Raw genomic sequence first — 15,585 nt, forward strand, 5'->3', positions numbered from 1 at the left:
TGAATTGTTTTCTTATTTTAGTTTTGAGAGTTCTTTACATACTCTACTTAAAAGTTCTTTGTCATGTACAGTTTCCTTCTCACTCGATTTCTACTACCAATAATTGGCCAAAGTTTAAGACCTATTATTAAACCAAGGCCTGAGGAGTAACTCTAGGTTTCTTTGTTGTAATCCGGACTACACTCAGGTGTTTTCAGTTTTCCCAGAGGTAAAATGAACTTATTTTCCACCTACTAATATTCATTATCTCTGAGAAACTTTTGGAGAACGTATGAATTACTGTGAAGTTGCAAGTGATCTTTACAATTTTAAAGCAAAACATTGCTTAAGTGCTTTAAGGGCACTTAAGGATACACTAAGGAGTTAGTAGCCTGCTCCTTAATCCAAGAAAGTTTGGTAGATTACAAATTCCTTCAAGAGTTTCAATATAATGAAAGCGAGGAGAAAAAAAAGCCTATAAAGCCAAAAATCACATGGAGTCTGGGTGTCAAACAGAGCGTGCAGGTAACAAATGGGATATACAATCAGAGAGGCGTACCTAGATCACTGTCAAGTGCTCCTGAACTTGTGTTCGGCTTTTCACATGGATGTCCTGGTGGATCTTGCTGCTGCTGCTGCTGCTGCCTGAAACATTCAAGAGTGAGTGTGTATTTAAAAAACAAAACCTAAGAATAAATATGCCATGAGAAAAAATATTCATGTGGAAAATAAACGGTTCCACAAAACAGAAGAGTCACTGGCATGAACACCACAACAGAAGGCAAGAGCAATCAGTCTGATAGAAAACAAACTTATGGTTACCAAAGGGGAAGGGGGGGGGGAATAAATTAGGAGTCTGGGATTCATAGATACACACTACTATCTATAAAATACATAAACAAGGTCCTACTGGATAGCACAGGGAACTATATTCAATATCTTGTAATAACCTCTCATGGAAAAGAATCTGAAAAAGAATATATATATCTAAAACTCAGTCACTTTGCTGTACATTTGAAGTTAATACAACATTGTAAATCAACTATACTTCAATTTAAAAAAAAAAGCAATCAGTCTCATATAAATTACTGAAAAGCATCACAGTGCTGATCCTAGAAAACTTAGAAAATTTGAATTTATCAGGCAAATTAATGGGTAGGTATTTTCACCACAAAAATAACACATTGTACAAAAGGAGTCACTGGTAGCTATTTTTATGCAAATGTATTGGTTTACAGATCCTTAATATTGTTGGAAGTCACTGAAAATAAGCACCTTTGAGAAGATAAAGCATCTCAAATTACCATGCGAGTTAACTTGACCTTTCCATGGCTGGCTCCTTCTTGCCACCAGATCTGGGCTTCAGCATCTTCTCAGAGCTCCCGCTCCTGACCACCCCGCCTAAAGCAGCCACCTGGCGCCCTCACGCGCTCATCACTCCATTTTAATTTTCAGCATAAACTTATCACCATCAGATATTCTTCTGCCTGTCTCCCTCTTTACAGTGACAACTAACAAGAGCGCAAAGTTTATCCTGTTTGTTTCCCCAGTGCCTAAAATTGTGCCTGTCACTAAATACTTGATGAATGAAAGAAAACAACTATTTAACTTGCATTATCAAGTTTCAGTAATACCTGTAGCATTAAAATAAGTTCTCCCTATATTTTTTGCAAAAGGAAAATCAATGTCATAATCCAAATATTAAAACATTTAATATGACAATTATGATATAAACATGTAGGAGAATGTCCTTGTACTTAGAAAATAGACACTGAAGTATTGAGAGGTGTAACTGGAAACTGTGTCTGCAAGTTATTTTCAAGTGGTTCAGAAATATCAACAATTAGGGAATCTGGGTGGAGGGTATAAGGAGCTCTGTGAACTATTTCTACTTTGACGTAAATTTTAAATTATTTCATATATGTACATATGTATATGCTAAAAATTTAAAAACCAAAACGTATAAACATCTGACAATCTAAGCAAGAAGCTATAGCTTTCAAAAAATGCTTAAAAGGATTTTTAAAGGAAGCAGAATTTTAAGATGACCAGTAACACTATGAAAAGAATAGCATATTTTTTTCTAGGGTCCCTCTTAATCCTGTGTTTTAAATATGAGCAACAAAGCAAATTCAGCCAGTGGGACTTCCAGTTTCTCCCTGTTGGCCTTTGAGCCAGACACTGACGTGTGCACGGGTTTATGACTCTGGTGAACGTGGCTAATGCGGGACACGTAGGCACTGCGCGCCCCCTGCACACCCTGATTCTGGAACATGGCACGAGAAAGACCGGCTGTGAGGAGGGGAACTCCTGGCACATCCTCTGCATGCCCTCCTTCGCCTCCGTTCAAGAAAGTACGTCCGAATGCAAGCGAGTGACTGGTGAGACAAAGACTTTAGAGGGATAACCTTTATTCTACTTTAAAGTGAGAAGTAAATCAACTGCCAGCCTTGAAACAATTCTGACCCCTTTCGTATGTGATGACACTGTAAGATGGGACATGTTCAAGTAGCAAATCAGCATCCATTCTCACTGTGCCTTCTAACGTGCCTTCGGTATGACAGAGGCTGGGAAACTCAAAACTACATGTCTTAGATTGCTTTATAGCTAGGATTCTGGTTACCAATTAAACACTTGCATGAGATTTACAAGGCCGATGAGGCACAGTCATCTTCCTGCCACTTTTGTTGTTCTCTGCTGGCAAGTAAAGCCATGGAGATGCCAGTTCCAGAATTCTGCTTCCTGGCAGTTTCAGTGGGGGCCAGACTTCAGGTTCCCACGTCTAGGCAACTGTGGTGGCAGCTTCTTGATGCTAGGATCACAGCTAAAGCAGTGTGGTCTTAAACTTGATATCCTGATTCCCCATCATCCAACTGGGGCAGCGTTGCAGCTCTTCCAACAACTTGGTCTGTGGTATTCTGGAGGCCTGGCCTACAGCGCGCCCCTCCAGTTCTTCCCAACGTTGTGTAAGCCCTTAATTTATGTATCAAATTCTTTTCTGCTTAAAACATCTCTAAGTCGTTTCTGTTTCTTAAACTGAACCCTGATAAACTATGCCACGCCACTGAAGTGGTAGCTCAAATACTAGGCAATCAAAAAAAAATCATAGCAATCCATGGCTATGAAAACATTTGTTTCCCTCCTTGTTGGGAAACACTTTTTTAGTGACAGAAAGAAAGAATCTGAATCATTTCAGAGCTACACCTGGAGAAGGCATTAATAACACTGACATATACCTGTAGGCTACTTCACAGTTTACAAAACAGTTTTACACACTGCCTCATCTGATGCACATAACATGTGAGTTAAGGTTTTACAATGACATAGCTGACACAGCAGAGTTTTTCTCACGGTTTTATGATAGGTACCATGGATTTGGAGATTACCATTGGAAAAAATATCATGGCTACGAAAATATCAGTTAACAACTCTTACTCATAAACTATGAATTTGTAACAGGTAGACTTTCAACAGCATTTTCATGCTTAATGCATGAACACTGTGGCTACTCTATTAAGTGTGAAGCTTCAAACACTCTACAGGAAAAAAAAAACCTATAAATTTCAATGAAAAACAAATTAGCACCAGGGTCAGTTTGGAAAGGATCAGAGGGAAGAAACGGCTCCATAACCTTAGAGCCAAGTTCTCCAAAATAGAAGCTACTGAGACAAGGACCCATATAGGTTTAGTAATCAGGAATTCTACTGAAAGGCAAAAATTAGTTTCTCAGCTCCTTCACTAATGAGTCCTACAAGATTCTGAATGCTAGCCAAAGTTAAAAAGAAACCCCAAGAAGTTAGCTCTTAACTCTTCTCAGCAACAAGTAACTGTGTAAAATATTCTCTAGTTCTACTCAAGTTCTCACCAGTATTTTCAAGGCCCAACCAGGAGGCAGAGGATAGTAAGCCGAAGCTGGAAACCATCACGGTACTTTCTTACCCAGTCAACTACCCCCAGTCAGAAAGGAGACTCAAACATTTAAAAAAGGGTGCAACGTTGAATAAAACACCTGCATTAGTTATAGCTGGCATTGCGCTTGTTATAACTCACTTAGTCATTATGGAATGTTACTGCATTATCCTTTGTATTCTAAAAAGTTTAACTCATTGGAAATTCTACATTTTTAATCCAAAAAATCTAAAAAACTTTTTTTTAAAAAAAGAGGGATTTGTTTTTATATTTTAAAGACATTTTCTTTTTCTTACACGTACTTGTGAATTTTATAGTTTCTCTATAAAGTATGTCTGTTTGGACCATTTTGTTCTGGAAAAAACTGAAGTCTGAAAAAAAGCATGGCAGAAGTTATCACTTGGAAACTGTTCTGGAGAGCAGTTTAGAAATCTGTACCAAGGCCTTAAAAATGTTCATGTCCTTTAACTTAGTAGTCTGAAATTCTCAGAATAATTAGCAGAAATGATGAGAGATTTGAGGCATAAAGTCAATACAAGGATTGTTCATTGCATTATTAATTATAATAGCAAAAATCAAAAGGTTCATAAATGTGATACATAAATTCATTTTATGAAATATAACATAGCCTATTACAAAGAATATTTACTCTCATGGGAAAATGGGTATAACTGATACACAATATATGGGTGTTTGTGTGACTAGAAGCGTGTGACTGCCAAAACACTCACATCAGTTATTAAAGGTAGGATTATTTTTTTAAATTTAGATCTCTCTAAAAATAAATTTTCCAAAATATTATTTTTTATCAAATTAAACATTTAAAGCTATTTTTAGCAATAACTAGATAGTTGATGATATTATAGAACTACCATTAATAATTATCATGTGATAATTATTCCATTATTGTATGACAAGAGCATTTGGCTATATTAAGAAAAAAGCATATATTTTAGAGACACACACGGAAATTAATACAGATGCAGTATGATGATTTAGATTTGTTACAAAATAATCCCACCCTGGAGGTGGGAGAGTAGAAAGCATGGGAGATGGGGGCATAAAAAAAAACAAGATGGCCCATGTGCTGATATCTGTTAAATCTGGGCAACAGATAAATAGGGGTTCCTTATGCCGGTTTCTCTACTTTTATATAAATTTGAAGTTTATCATAATTAAAAAATAAAAAAAGTTAATTTTAAAATTTAAAAGGGAGTGACAAGCACTAATAAGCACTATTTTGAAATTTTATACATAATTAAATCCATTAATCTATCACTGAATAAAGACTAGAAATATCTCACATTAAGAGGATGTCAGTTGATCAGAACTTTCCTTCATATACTTCTGAGCTGTGACTTAAAAAAAAAAACAGAAAACAAAGTAAATATTATCTTCATTATACCATCAAATGTAAAATGCTCTAACATTTTAGATACTACTAAAGTACTACCAACTCTGATGTGTACGAGTCTTCTGAATTGCAGAGATGTTGAAATGTGAAAAAAAGTACACCTTAGAATTGTTGAAATATAGTAAATAATAGGCCAGACTCAGCCACTGGCCTTTGTTTTCTGACCTGGGATCAGAGGATCTGAATATCATTATAGATCTTGTGATCTTAAGATGAAGTTATATTATTAAAAAAAGAAAAAGGGATGAAGACTTGTGGGTGACAGTTACTGGAAAGGATAATTTTATAGGTGAAATTTCTATTTTGAAAGCACTTATAAACCTGGGCACAAAGTTAGGTTTTAGGAGCTGATGATTCAGATTTATGGTTACCCTCATGTCCCTGATGCTGATGGGCCTGCAGTAACCCCCTACTGTGGCAATGAGTGGAGCAATTAACCATCACCTCTATTTGGGGGTGTGTTCCCCTACCGCAAATACTGTTTTTCCTATTAATTCACAAGAGAACTTTGCAGGGTTGGTCAGGTAACCAAGAAGTACATTCAAAGGATCATTAGGCTTTGCTCTTGCCTTGACCCAATTCCATTTTCCTTTTGATGACGAATTTTACAGGGTTTCCTTCACCCTATTTCATGTAAATTTAATTAGTACTGGGGCAAAGTTTTCCCCTAAAACTATATTTGATTTCACAGTTTATTAGCTACAAATTTTTAAAAAATACATTCAAATGCTCATAGGGTCAGGCAGTAACCAGTATTTTTAAAAAAGGAGAGAACCCTCAATAAAATAAATGGTTTAAGTCAAAGCTGTATGTTTACAAATAGACAAAACAGCCAAGGTAAATATTAAATATGCAATTTTAATATTGTACCAACTACTTTACTTTTCAAAGTAGGCTTCTCTTCTCTTCCGTAGCTCTTCTGAAGTAAGATGTGTACCTGACGTCTGTGGACTATCTTGACATATATTTCTGGAAGTACCTGAAAACAAAATAAAACAGAACAAAAAACTATTTTATTTACCAATTCAAGCAATAATATGTTTATACTTATGTGAAGGAACTTTTGAAAAGTTTTCTTCTCAAAAATACTCTGTACCATTCTGTAAATGTCAGAAAGGCTCTGAAAGTCTCAGGGAGAATCTGAATAAGGCAGTTCAAATCTAACTTGTGTCCACTGCAACCCAAGCTGTTACCCATCTGTGATGTAGTGGATGTGAGGAGGTAAGCCCAACGACCAACTTGGTAGGAGAAATAATTAACGCCACACTTGCATGCTCTCTTATTAGAAATGAATCTGCACTTTCAAAGGCACAGAATTCCTAGAAGCAACTCAAAGTGGATGATCATAAAACAAACCCATTCTCTGTATCCCTCTATCCTCAAACATTTGGGTACTACAACAACTTAAGTATGTTTCCATGTTCTTACTTCATTATTGCACCAATCAGAGATTCTGCACAAACTGTGAAACAAAGTGGAAAGAAGAGTAAAGTATACAAAAATATCTAAAACTATTAAAGCTGGTGTCTGTCCATTACTGGGCTAATCTAGCAGGGCTCTACTAATCCAAAATGGGCCTGCACACCATATGGAGTACTCACGAGCCTCCTGGCACACCTCTGAATTCCTTATTTAGATATTTAAGGAATTCAATTGACAAGTAATTTCATTAGAAAGTAGAAGGCAAATTCACGTTAATTAGACAAAAACTACCAAAAAAAAAAAAAAGAAAAGAAAACCCCTCACACTTTTAAGCAAGCCCCTTTGAGCAACATCCCAGACAACTCCCTCAGCTTGGATTCCCTGAGGGATGCATCTTTACTCTCAGCTGATGGGCTTATATCACTAAAAAAGTGGGCTCACCGAAGTGGGCTTAAGCTGTAAGCTGCACAGCCACTAAGTGTTAGAGTTTAGTAAAATCAATTTACTTTCTCTGTCCAGGCCTTCCTTCATGTCCACTAGCATACATTTTTAGAACAGTTGGTCTGGCTAAGGGCCCACTGACCTCACAATGATTAACCTCAGTTTGCTATTGTGTTAGCACAGTATTATAACCAAGTGGAATAACCAGAAATAAAAATAAAACTAGTCCTAATATAACACAAGCCGTAAAAAGTTGTTTTAAAAGAAATCTAAAAAACAATAACTGATTGTACATAGCTATTGCTTCCGCAGTGATTGTCCAAGAACTTCTACCAATAGTACATGAACTTCCAGAAGAACTAAGAATGATCTGAATCAATTCTTCAACAGTGAATAAAGTATGTGTCGGAACGTCCATACCTTGCATGCTGAGCTGAATGGCCCTGCGGAGATCTGCTTCTTCATCTTCCAAGTCAATTTCTTGGCGACTTAGCGCCAGAGCTCTCTGCAGATCCTCCTCATCTGCGTCTAACATTCCTGATCCATCATTTGCTTCTAAGACGCGTTCTAGATCTGTTTTCTGGACTCTAAAGAATAAAAGCACTAAAAATAACTGCAGACCACTCTTCTATTTTAGATATAACATAGAGACATTTATAAAGCAAAGATTTTTATGTAAGTCAAAACTTACACATTTTCTGGCAGACAAGGTCTAATAATATGAAGGTTTTATTGTGATGTAAATCTAAGTTAGTATATTTAAATAATTCAGAGTTGATCCACGGTTAAACCAATAAACTTCACTAAAACATAAAGGTCTAGGGGGCTTCCCTGGTGGCACAGTGGTTGAGAATCTGCCTGCCAATGCAGGGGACACGGGTTCGAGCCCTGGTCTGGGAAGATCCCACATGCCACAGAGCAGCTGGGCCCGTGAGCCACAATTACTGAGCCTGCGCGTCTGGAGCCTGTGCTCCGCAACAAGAAGAGGCCACGACAGTGAGAGGCCCGCGCACCGCGATGAAGAGTGGCCCCCGCTTGCCGCGGTTAGAGAGAAAGCCCTCACACAGAAACGAAGACCCAACACAAGCCATAAATAAATAAACAAATAAATTAAAAAAAAAAAAAAAACATAAAGGTCTAAAAAAAAATCACCAATAATAAAAGGACCACATCTTCAGTGTAAGCATGAAAATTTAGTTTTTGTAATGAAATACTATCATATATTCCATACTGCAAGCTCAATTTTACCTCTGTTCTTTGAGTTGTGCTAATTCTTCTCCAATAAGTTTTGGTCGATGCGTCTGTTGGACCCTGACCATCTGTAGGAGCTGGTCAGCTTCACAGTCTGGCAGGTCACCCTTAACAACAAATATAGAATAACCTAAAAAAAAAAAAAAGGCAAAAATAAACTAAAACAGTTAGCAAGTGGTTCAAAACTGATTAAAAATGACAGTAGATAGAGAGGCAGCACAGAACAGTGGGAAGAACACAGACTGAGGAGTCAGGAGTACCTGGGTCCAAATAATGCATCTTATGCTTACTAGTGGGGTGATCTAGGACAAATTACTTAGTCTCTGAACCTTGCTTTCTTCACCTGTAAAATGGGAACAGCCATCTCACACAGTGACTATGAGAAGTAATCGAATCTGTAAAGGGATCTACTAAAACAGTGCTTGACCAAGTAGGTTACACTAAATGATAACAGAGAGGCAAGGAAAGGAATAAGGAAGAGCAAGGAATCTGGAATCAGATGACCTGGGTTTTAATCCCTTATCTCTTCTACTTCCTAGCTGCCTGGCCTCTGGTAAACCCCTTTACCCATCTATGTCTTGGTTTCTTCAACTGTTACATAGATTATACTGTACCTTCCTCGGAGGGCTATTTGAGGACACAAGCAGAGGATGTGTGTAATAATGTGTAATATGGGTAAAATGAGTCATCTGTGGAAATAGCTGCCCCTGACTCTGACACTGACACATACACATCCCTCCAAACTGAAAACAGGAGCTGGAAAGCCAATATCCCAAATCTAGTCAAGGTGTTGAAGATGCAGTTCATGTTTTGAAAAAATTACACTGGCCCAGTGTAATTTTTTATAAATACGATTCTAGAAAGCCAGGGTTTTCCCAGCTGGATATGCCACACAATAGCTAAATAAGGGTGGGCTACACCTAACTCATTCTAATCAATTTACGTTTTTCTTCATTTCTTATTTTTGGCTGCACCACGTGGCATGTGGGATCTTAGTTCCCTGACCAGGGATCGAACCCAGGCCCCTGCATTGGAAGTGCAGAGTCCTAACCACTGGACCTCCAAGGAAGTCCCTCAATTTACATTTTTCTACCATACATTTTCTTCAACTTTGGTGCTTGTTATGGATATTCTTTGTGAGCATTAACAGATAATGAAACAAATGAACAAAGATGAAAAGGACTGTTACTGGAAAAACTCAAAAGAGTAAATCATAATACACTTAACATTTGTTTTTCACAAGGACAAGTGTGCTCAGAGTTCAGACTGCTTAACATGTTTAACGCCAATAAAACTGTTTCTAGATTCTAGAATAAACTATGTCAGCTCGCAATGCTCTTCCACGCGGAGCATCAGGAAGGGCAGAAGCTGCCTTATGGAGGTGGCACCGTAAGGATCTTGGGTTTCACTCAAGATTAGATTTCATTCTACGTGTGCTAGGAAGCCACGGAAGGGTTGACGAATGAAGCTGTGCTACAATGTGCATTACATTTTAAAAAGAGCACTCTAGGCTGCTTCATCAACAAAATATATAGGAACCAGCGTGCAAGAAGAGTGGGTCTTACTAAAATGGAAAACCTGAGGGATAGCATATATGGGGAGAAAAAAAAATACATCTTTTGTAGACATGTTCAGTTTGAAATGCTTTCTGGACTTCTGAGTGGAGATGTCAAAGTTAGGAGTTTGGTGTTCAGTGTAGATGTCTAGGCAGAAGATAAAAGTCTAAGGAATTATTGGCAGAGAGACTTTATTTAGAGATGATATTTAAAATAATGGGACAACACTCAAGAAGTTGTCCAAGGACTGAACTCTGGGTCACTTCATTAGTTAGAGATTGAAAAGAGTAAGATCCATAAAAGGAATCTGAAAGAAGCAGCCAATGATAGCAGGTAAACCTCCACAGAGGCCTGGAAGCCTTGTGTAGACAGTATTTCAAGAAGGGAGGATATAGCTAGGAACAAAGGTTTTAGGCATAAAAGAAAAGGGATACAAGTATATAAAATCAAAGAAGTTACAACACTATGATCTTACATGTAAACTGGAGAGAGGTACATGACAACCAGCCTGGCAGCAATAAGCATGCCAGTGCCCAGACTGTGATCTCTAACCACCATTACTAAATGGGCAGGAAATATACAAGATAAGACTGAAAATTCTTATTATATGAGAAAGAAGGGCTTCAAAAGGCTAGAGTGGTCATTTCAGAAGCTTGGGAGTCAAGTTCAAAAGGTTCCCACTCATCCAAGATGGGACAATTTTGAGTATCAACATGAATAATAACTACAGTGGACTAAACCATATGAACTATGGTTTTAATGGATTTGTTTACAATGACACTTCAGAAACAAACCAATTACCTTTGGAGGAAGGATACTATGAAACCGACTCATTTAAAAAACTGATAAAAGAAATATTTATCCTGCTTTTTCTATATGAACTATACTTCAGGATAACCAAACAGTTGATGAGGGAAAGTTTATTTGTATAGAAGTCCTCCAACTAATAAGGAATGACAGGAATCTGATATCACCATTTTGCAGTCTTCAATGAAATAATGTACTAGGCATTGATCATCAACAGCTACCCAAATCACAAAAAGAGAGATAAGTAGACACCACCATCTCTAAAGAGAATTCTGTCCTCCCAAAATCAACCTGAATCTGATCAAGCCTCTAGATATAAGGACCAGGCTATTGGGCATCCAGGGCTCAGAGGAAAAAAAGGATGCAACCAGCAAAATCTAGAATGTGGGAAAGAGAACAAAAGACGCATTTTCTTCAAAAGAATAAATCAAGGAAAAAAATTAAGAGGAGAAGAAACCTATAGATAGATTTTAGAGACACAGCAATCCAATGGAATCAATTAACCTTATTTCAACCTGCTTTAACTGTAAAAAAAAAAAACCAAAAAAAACCCAGAAGAATCAACCAAGGAGACTGGAGATTTGAACACTGGTTGGCTAGTTGATGTTATTAGTTGATGTTATTACAGAATTGTAATTAAATTTTTATGTGTCATTATAGTATTATATATATATTTTTTAAAGAGTCCTTGTTTTTTAAAGATTTTAAAGGTTTTAATTAAAAAGACACCTACAAAGAACATAATAAGACAATTAGTATTTTCTCAAAATAAACTGGAAAAGGAAGTGGGTAGGGTAAAGGTAAAACAAGACTGGCCATGAGATATTTGTTGAGGCTGGGAGAAGGGTACAAGAGGATCCATCACATTATTTTCCATACTTTATACTTGTTTGAAATTCTTGGTAAGAAAGTTTTGTTTTGTTCTGTTTAAAGGAGGATATAATCAACTATACCCTCAAAAAAGATGAGGTCAAAGGAAGACTGAGAATTGAATACTGGCAGTGGCAAATGTGGAGGTCACTGGTGACACTGAGAAGAGGGTTTTCAGTGACATATTGGTTATGACAGTGTAACCGGAATGAGTTCATGAATAGGAGACAACACACTAGAGATGATTCTAAGGAGAAAATAAAAATGGGAGACAGCTGGAGTTTCCTGGTGTTAAAGATGCTTTTTCTTTTTACTCAATGGAGAGAAAAAGTGTATTTCTCTGCTGATAGAAATAATACAGAAAAGAGGGGGAAACTAATCACACAGGAGAGTGGAGTGACAAAAGCAGAAGCAAAGATCCTGAGTAGGTGGGAGGAGCTGGGACCTAGCCCCAAAGTGGAGAGGTTGGTCTTGGTTAGGAACAGGGGACAATTCATCTATTTTAATAGGCTCAAAGCACAGGTAGAGATAGAAACAAGGTGATAGATTGCTGGTAGAAAAATGAGGACATTCTCTTTTAGTTGCTCCTGTTTTTGTAGTAGAATATAAAGGAAGGCCGTAAGCTAGGAGTCAGGAAGGGGGAGGGGAGTGGTGAGAAGTTTGAAGGCAGAAGTTGTGAAATCATCATCTTGGACAGTGGTAAGTGAACTAACCGAGAGAACATAGTAGGGATGTCAAGCAGCACTAAAGGCTCATTTGAAATTTGTGATCATATAAAAATTAAAAAAAAAAAATTTGTGATTATAAATTTAAAGGAAAATAAATCATATTTTATCTTTAGCCATGTTCAGCTGTTCTGGTGGAGGATTGTACAAGCCCAAGATTGGGTTTTAACCAGGGTTGGGATTTTGTCATAAAATATGATGGAGGGAGAGAAGGACAAAGGAGTTGAGAAATGCAACAGAGTTATTATAATGATGGATTACCAGAAATAAGCAGGGTGATACAGGATTTAAGGATGTAAGGGGAATGTTTAGGTTTGTAGTAGGGTTTAAAGAATTGTTGGAAATAAAAAAAACCCGAAAATATGGTATAAACATAGGAGGCAATAGTCAAAGAGTAGGATGCTTGTAACTGGGATTTGAAGGTGGTACAGTTGTTAGCAATGGCAAGGCAAGAGTGAAGAAAATGATCTTTGAAAGTAAGAAGAGGTTGAACTGGATTGATTTTTGATGTAGAAATCACCAAGAATGATGAAAGGAGTTGAAGTAGAGAGATGACAGTGAGTCAGATCCTAAAATCTGCAATGGAAAAGGAGGAAGATCAGACTGCAAAAGACTACACAAGAGCACGGGGTAGAGTTTAATCTCGTGACATGCATTTCAAAGCACCTGGAGTTTTCAGGGAAGAAGAGTGGCCAAGAAGGGGCAAGGAGGAGCAAGAAGAATACCTACACCTCCCCTGGCTCTGTGGTATGTGGGGTATGGAAGACAAAAGAACCATTACTGTAGAAGGGCTGCAAAGGAATCAGCATCCCCAGGGGAGGGCCAAGTGTCAGCAAGAATGCTAAATGAGCAGTATCATCCAAATCACAGCCTAAAGCTCACCATGTAAAACATAAAAATTATATCCCTGCCACTGCCATAAAAACAATATTGTTACACTCACTTTTTTTTTTAACTTTTTTAAAAAAAATTAATTTATTTATTTTTGGTTGTGTTGGGTCTTCGTTGCTGCGTGTGGGCTTTCTCTAGTTGTGGTGAGCGGGGGCTACTCTTCGTTGTGGTGCACGGACTTCTCACTGCGGTGGCTTCTCTTGTTGCAGAGCACGGGCTCTAGGCACACGGGCTTCAGTAGTTGTGGCTCGCAGGCTCTAGAGCGCAGGCTCAGTAGTTGTGGCGCACGGGCTTAGCTGCTCCACAGCATGTGGGATCTTCCCGCACCAGGTCTCGAACCCGTGTCCCCTGCATTGGCAGGCAGATTCTTAACCACTGCACCACCAGGGAAGCCCCTTGTTACACTCACTTCTAATGAGATAGTTTTATTTGGCTACTTCAAAAGGTAACATAAAATGTTCAGTCTTTACTTACCTTCCTGTTGTAACTGAGCCAAGAAAAGTGCAAGGTATGTGTCCGATATTAATTCTGGACCCGTCAAGAGAGAATTCAAGTTGAACCACTGGAAAAAAAATTGTCAATATTTAAGTTAGTGCACATTGTAAGTAATAAGGAAGTTTCACATGTTAAGGATAGATATAACCCATCTAAACTTAGTAAGACTGTCTAAACACTGAAAACATGTTAAATCAAGATTTTTTTAAAGTAATTAAATAATGCGATTCTAAAAAACTGAAATAGAATGTTGCAAATTTATCACTATTAAATGTTTTAAAAGTTTGCTTTAAGCCATAAGCTCTAAATCCCCCTTCCAAAAAAGAAAAGAAACTGATAGCCAGTATTTTAAAGTATCTTTATTGATAGCGACAATTAAATCTTTTTTCAAAGGAACAGCCCAACAAAATCCTCATCTAATCATATTATATTGATGGTGGAAAAAAAAGGAAAACCACCCCGTTTTCCCACTGCTGATAATCTTGGTCAAGATATTTCAACTGAGAGGGCTTCCCTGGTGGTGCAGTGGTTGAGACTCTGCCTGCTAATGCAGGGGACACGGGTTCGAGCCCTGGTCTGGGAAGATGCCACATGCCGCGGAGCAACTGAGCCCGTGAGCCACAACTACTGAGCCTGCGCGTCTGGAGCCTGTGCTCCGCAACAAGAGAGTCCGTGACAGTGAGAGGTCCGCGCACCGCGATGAAGAGTGGCCCCCGCTCGCCGCAACTAGAGAAAGCCCTCGCACAGAAACGAAGACCCAACACAGCCAAAAATAAAGAAAGAAAGAAAGAAGCTTTCATTAAAAATAAATAAATAAATAAAATATACTCTTAAAAAAAAGGAAAAAAAAATTCAATTGAGAGAAAGCCAGACATTCCAGGAAGAGAATTTATAATTGCCAACTCATTTTAAAAAGTTCACTAAGCCACTACTGCACGTAATTAGCATCATTTGGTCACTACTTCATGGGCGTCCTAGTTTAACCCACATGATACAAAAGTTTCAGAAGTTACTGTCAGCAACATGACCAACTACTTTTCCTGGATTTTCACAAATATAGTATTTTTCTCAGTCATCTTTTTCTTTATACAGGGACCTCAGACAAGAGTCTATAGGGAAAAATACAATTTTAAACAAAAATACAAATTAGAACCAAAGATGACAAGCCATAGTTTGACATTTCCTGTATTTGTCAAAGATAATTTGAAATGTGTAAATTCAATTTTGAAGAACTAAAATTTTAAAAATTTCTCAAAATAGGGGACTTCCCTGGTGGTCCAGTGGGTAAGACTCTGCGCTCCCAATACAGGAGGCATGGGTTCGATCCCTGGTTGGGGAACTAGATCCCACATGCATGCCACAACTAAGAAGTCCGCATGCCGCAACTAAGAAGCCCGCATGCCGCAACTAAAGATCCCACATGCTGCAATGAAGATCCCGAGTGCCACAACGAAGACCCGGCACAGCCAAAGTAAATAAATAAATACAAAAAAAATATTTTTTTTTCTCAAAATAATAATGTAAGTTTACATGCAAATCAATACAAAGGAATTTCTAGAATTTAAGTCTTCAGATCTTGAAAGTGAAGAATATTTGATCATATTTTTAAAGATCTAAATAAAACCCAGAGGTTAAATAACCTTGGCAGTTGTCCTGCCCTGGTTTTTCCCAGAGTTGATTCCCACCTGGGTCAGTCTTCCCTGCCTCACACCACACCTCCTTCCTTGCTCTTTGCCCCCCCAAGAGGAACCTTAAGAAATAATCAGTTATGGGCTTCCCTGGTGGCGCAGTGGTTGAGAATCTGCCTGCCAATGCAGAGAACGCG

At 38.0% G+C, this 15,585-nt stretch overlaps 1 protein-coding gene across 8 annotated transcripts in view; it reads right to left on the minus strand.

Moving 5' to 3' along the window:
* ATXN3 (ataxin 3) overlaps nucleotides 1-15,585 on the minus strand; it is a 40,458-nt gene that overhangs the window by 12,584 nt on the left and 12,289 nt on the right. For 6 of the 8 annotated variants that reach the window (XM_057539218.1, XM_057539217.1, XM_057539213.1 and 3 more), the window contains 5 exons: nucleotides 13,740-13,827; nucleotides 8,414-8,546; nucleotides 7,586-7,752; nucleotides 6,185-6,281; nucleotides 539-624 (listed from right to left, as the gene is read on the minus strand). In XM_057539218.1, the coding sequence (XP_057395201.1) occupies nucleotides 539-624; nucleotides 6,185-6,281; nucleotides 7,586-7,752; nucleotides 8,414-8,546; nucleotides 13,740-13,827 (571 nt within the window). Of the gene's footprint in view, nucleotides 1-538; nucleotides 625-5,192; nucleotides 5,247-6,184; nucleotides 6,282-7,585; nucleotides 7,753-8,413; nucleotides 8,547-13,739; nucleotides 13,828-15,585 lie in introns of those variants that run through there. The other 2 variants (XM_007184268.2, XM_057539216.1) reach the window with 1 other exon arrangement.

Source organism: Balaenoptera acutorostrata (genome assembly GCF_949987535.1).
Source record: "Balaenoptera acutorostrata chromosome 3 unlocalized genomic scaffold, mBalAcu1.1 SUPER_3_unloc_1, whole genome shotgun sequence".
Taxonomy (NCBI): Eukaryota; Metazoa; Chordata; class Mammalia; order Artiodactyla; family Balaenopteridae; genus Balaenoptera; species Balaenoptera acutorostrata.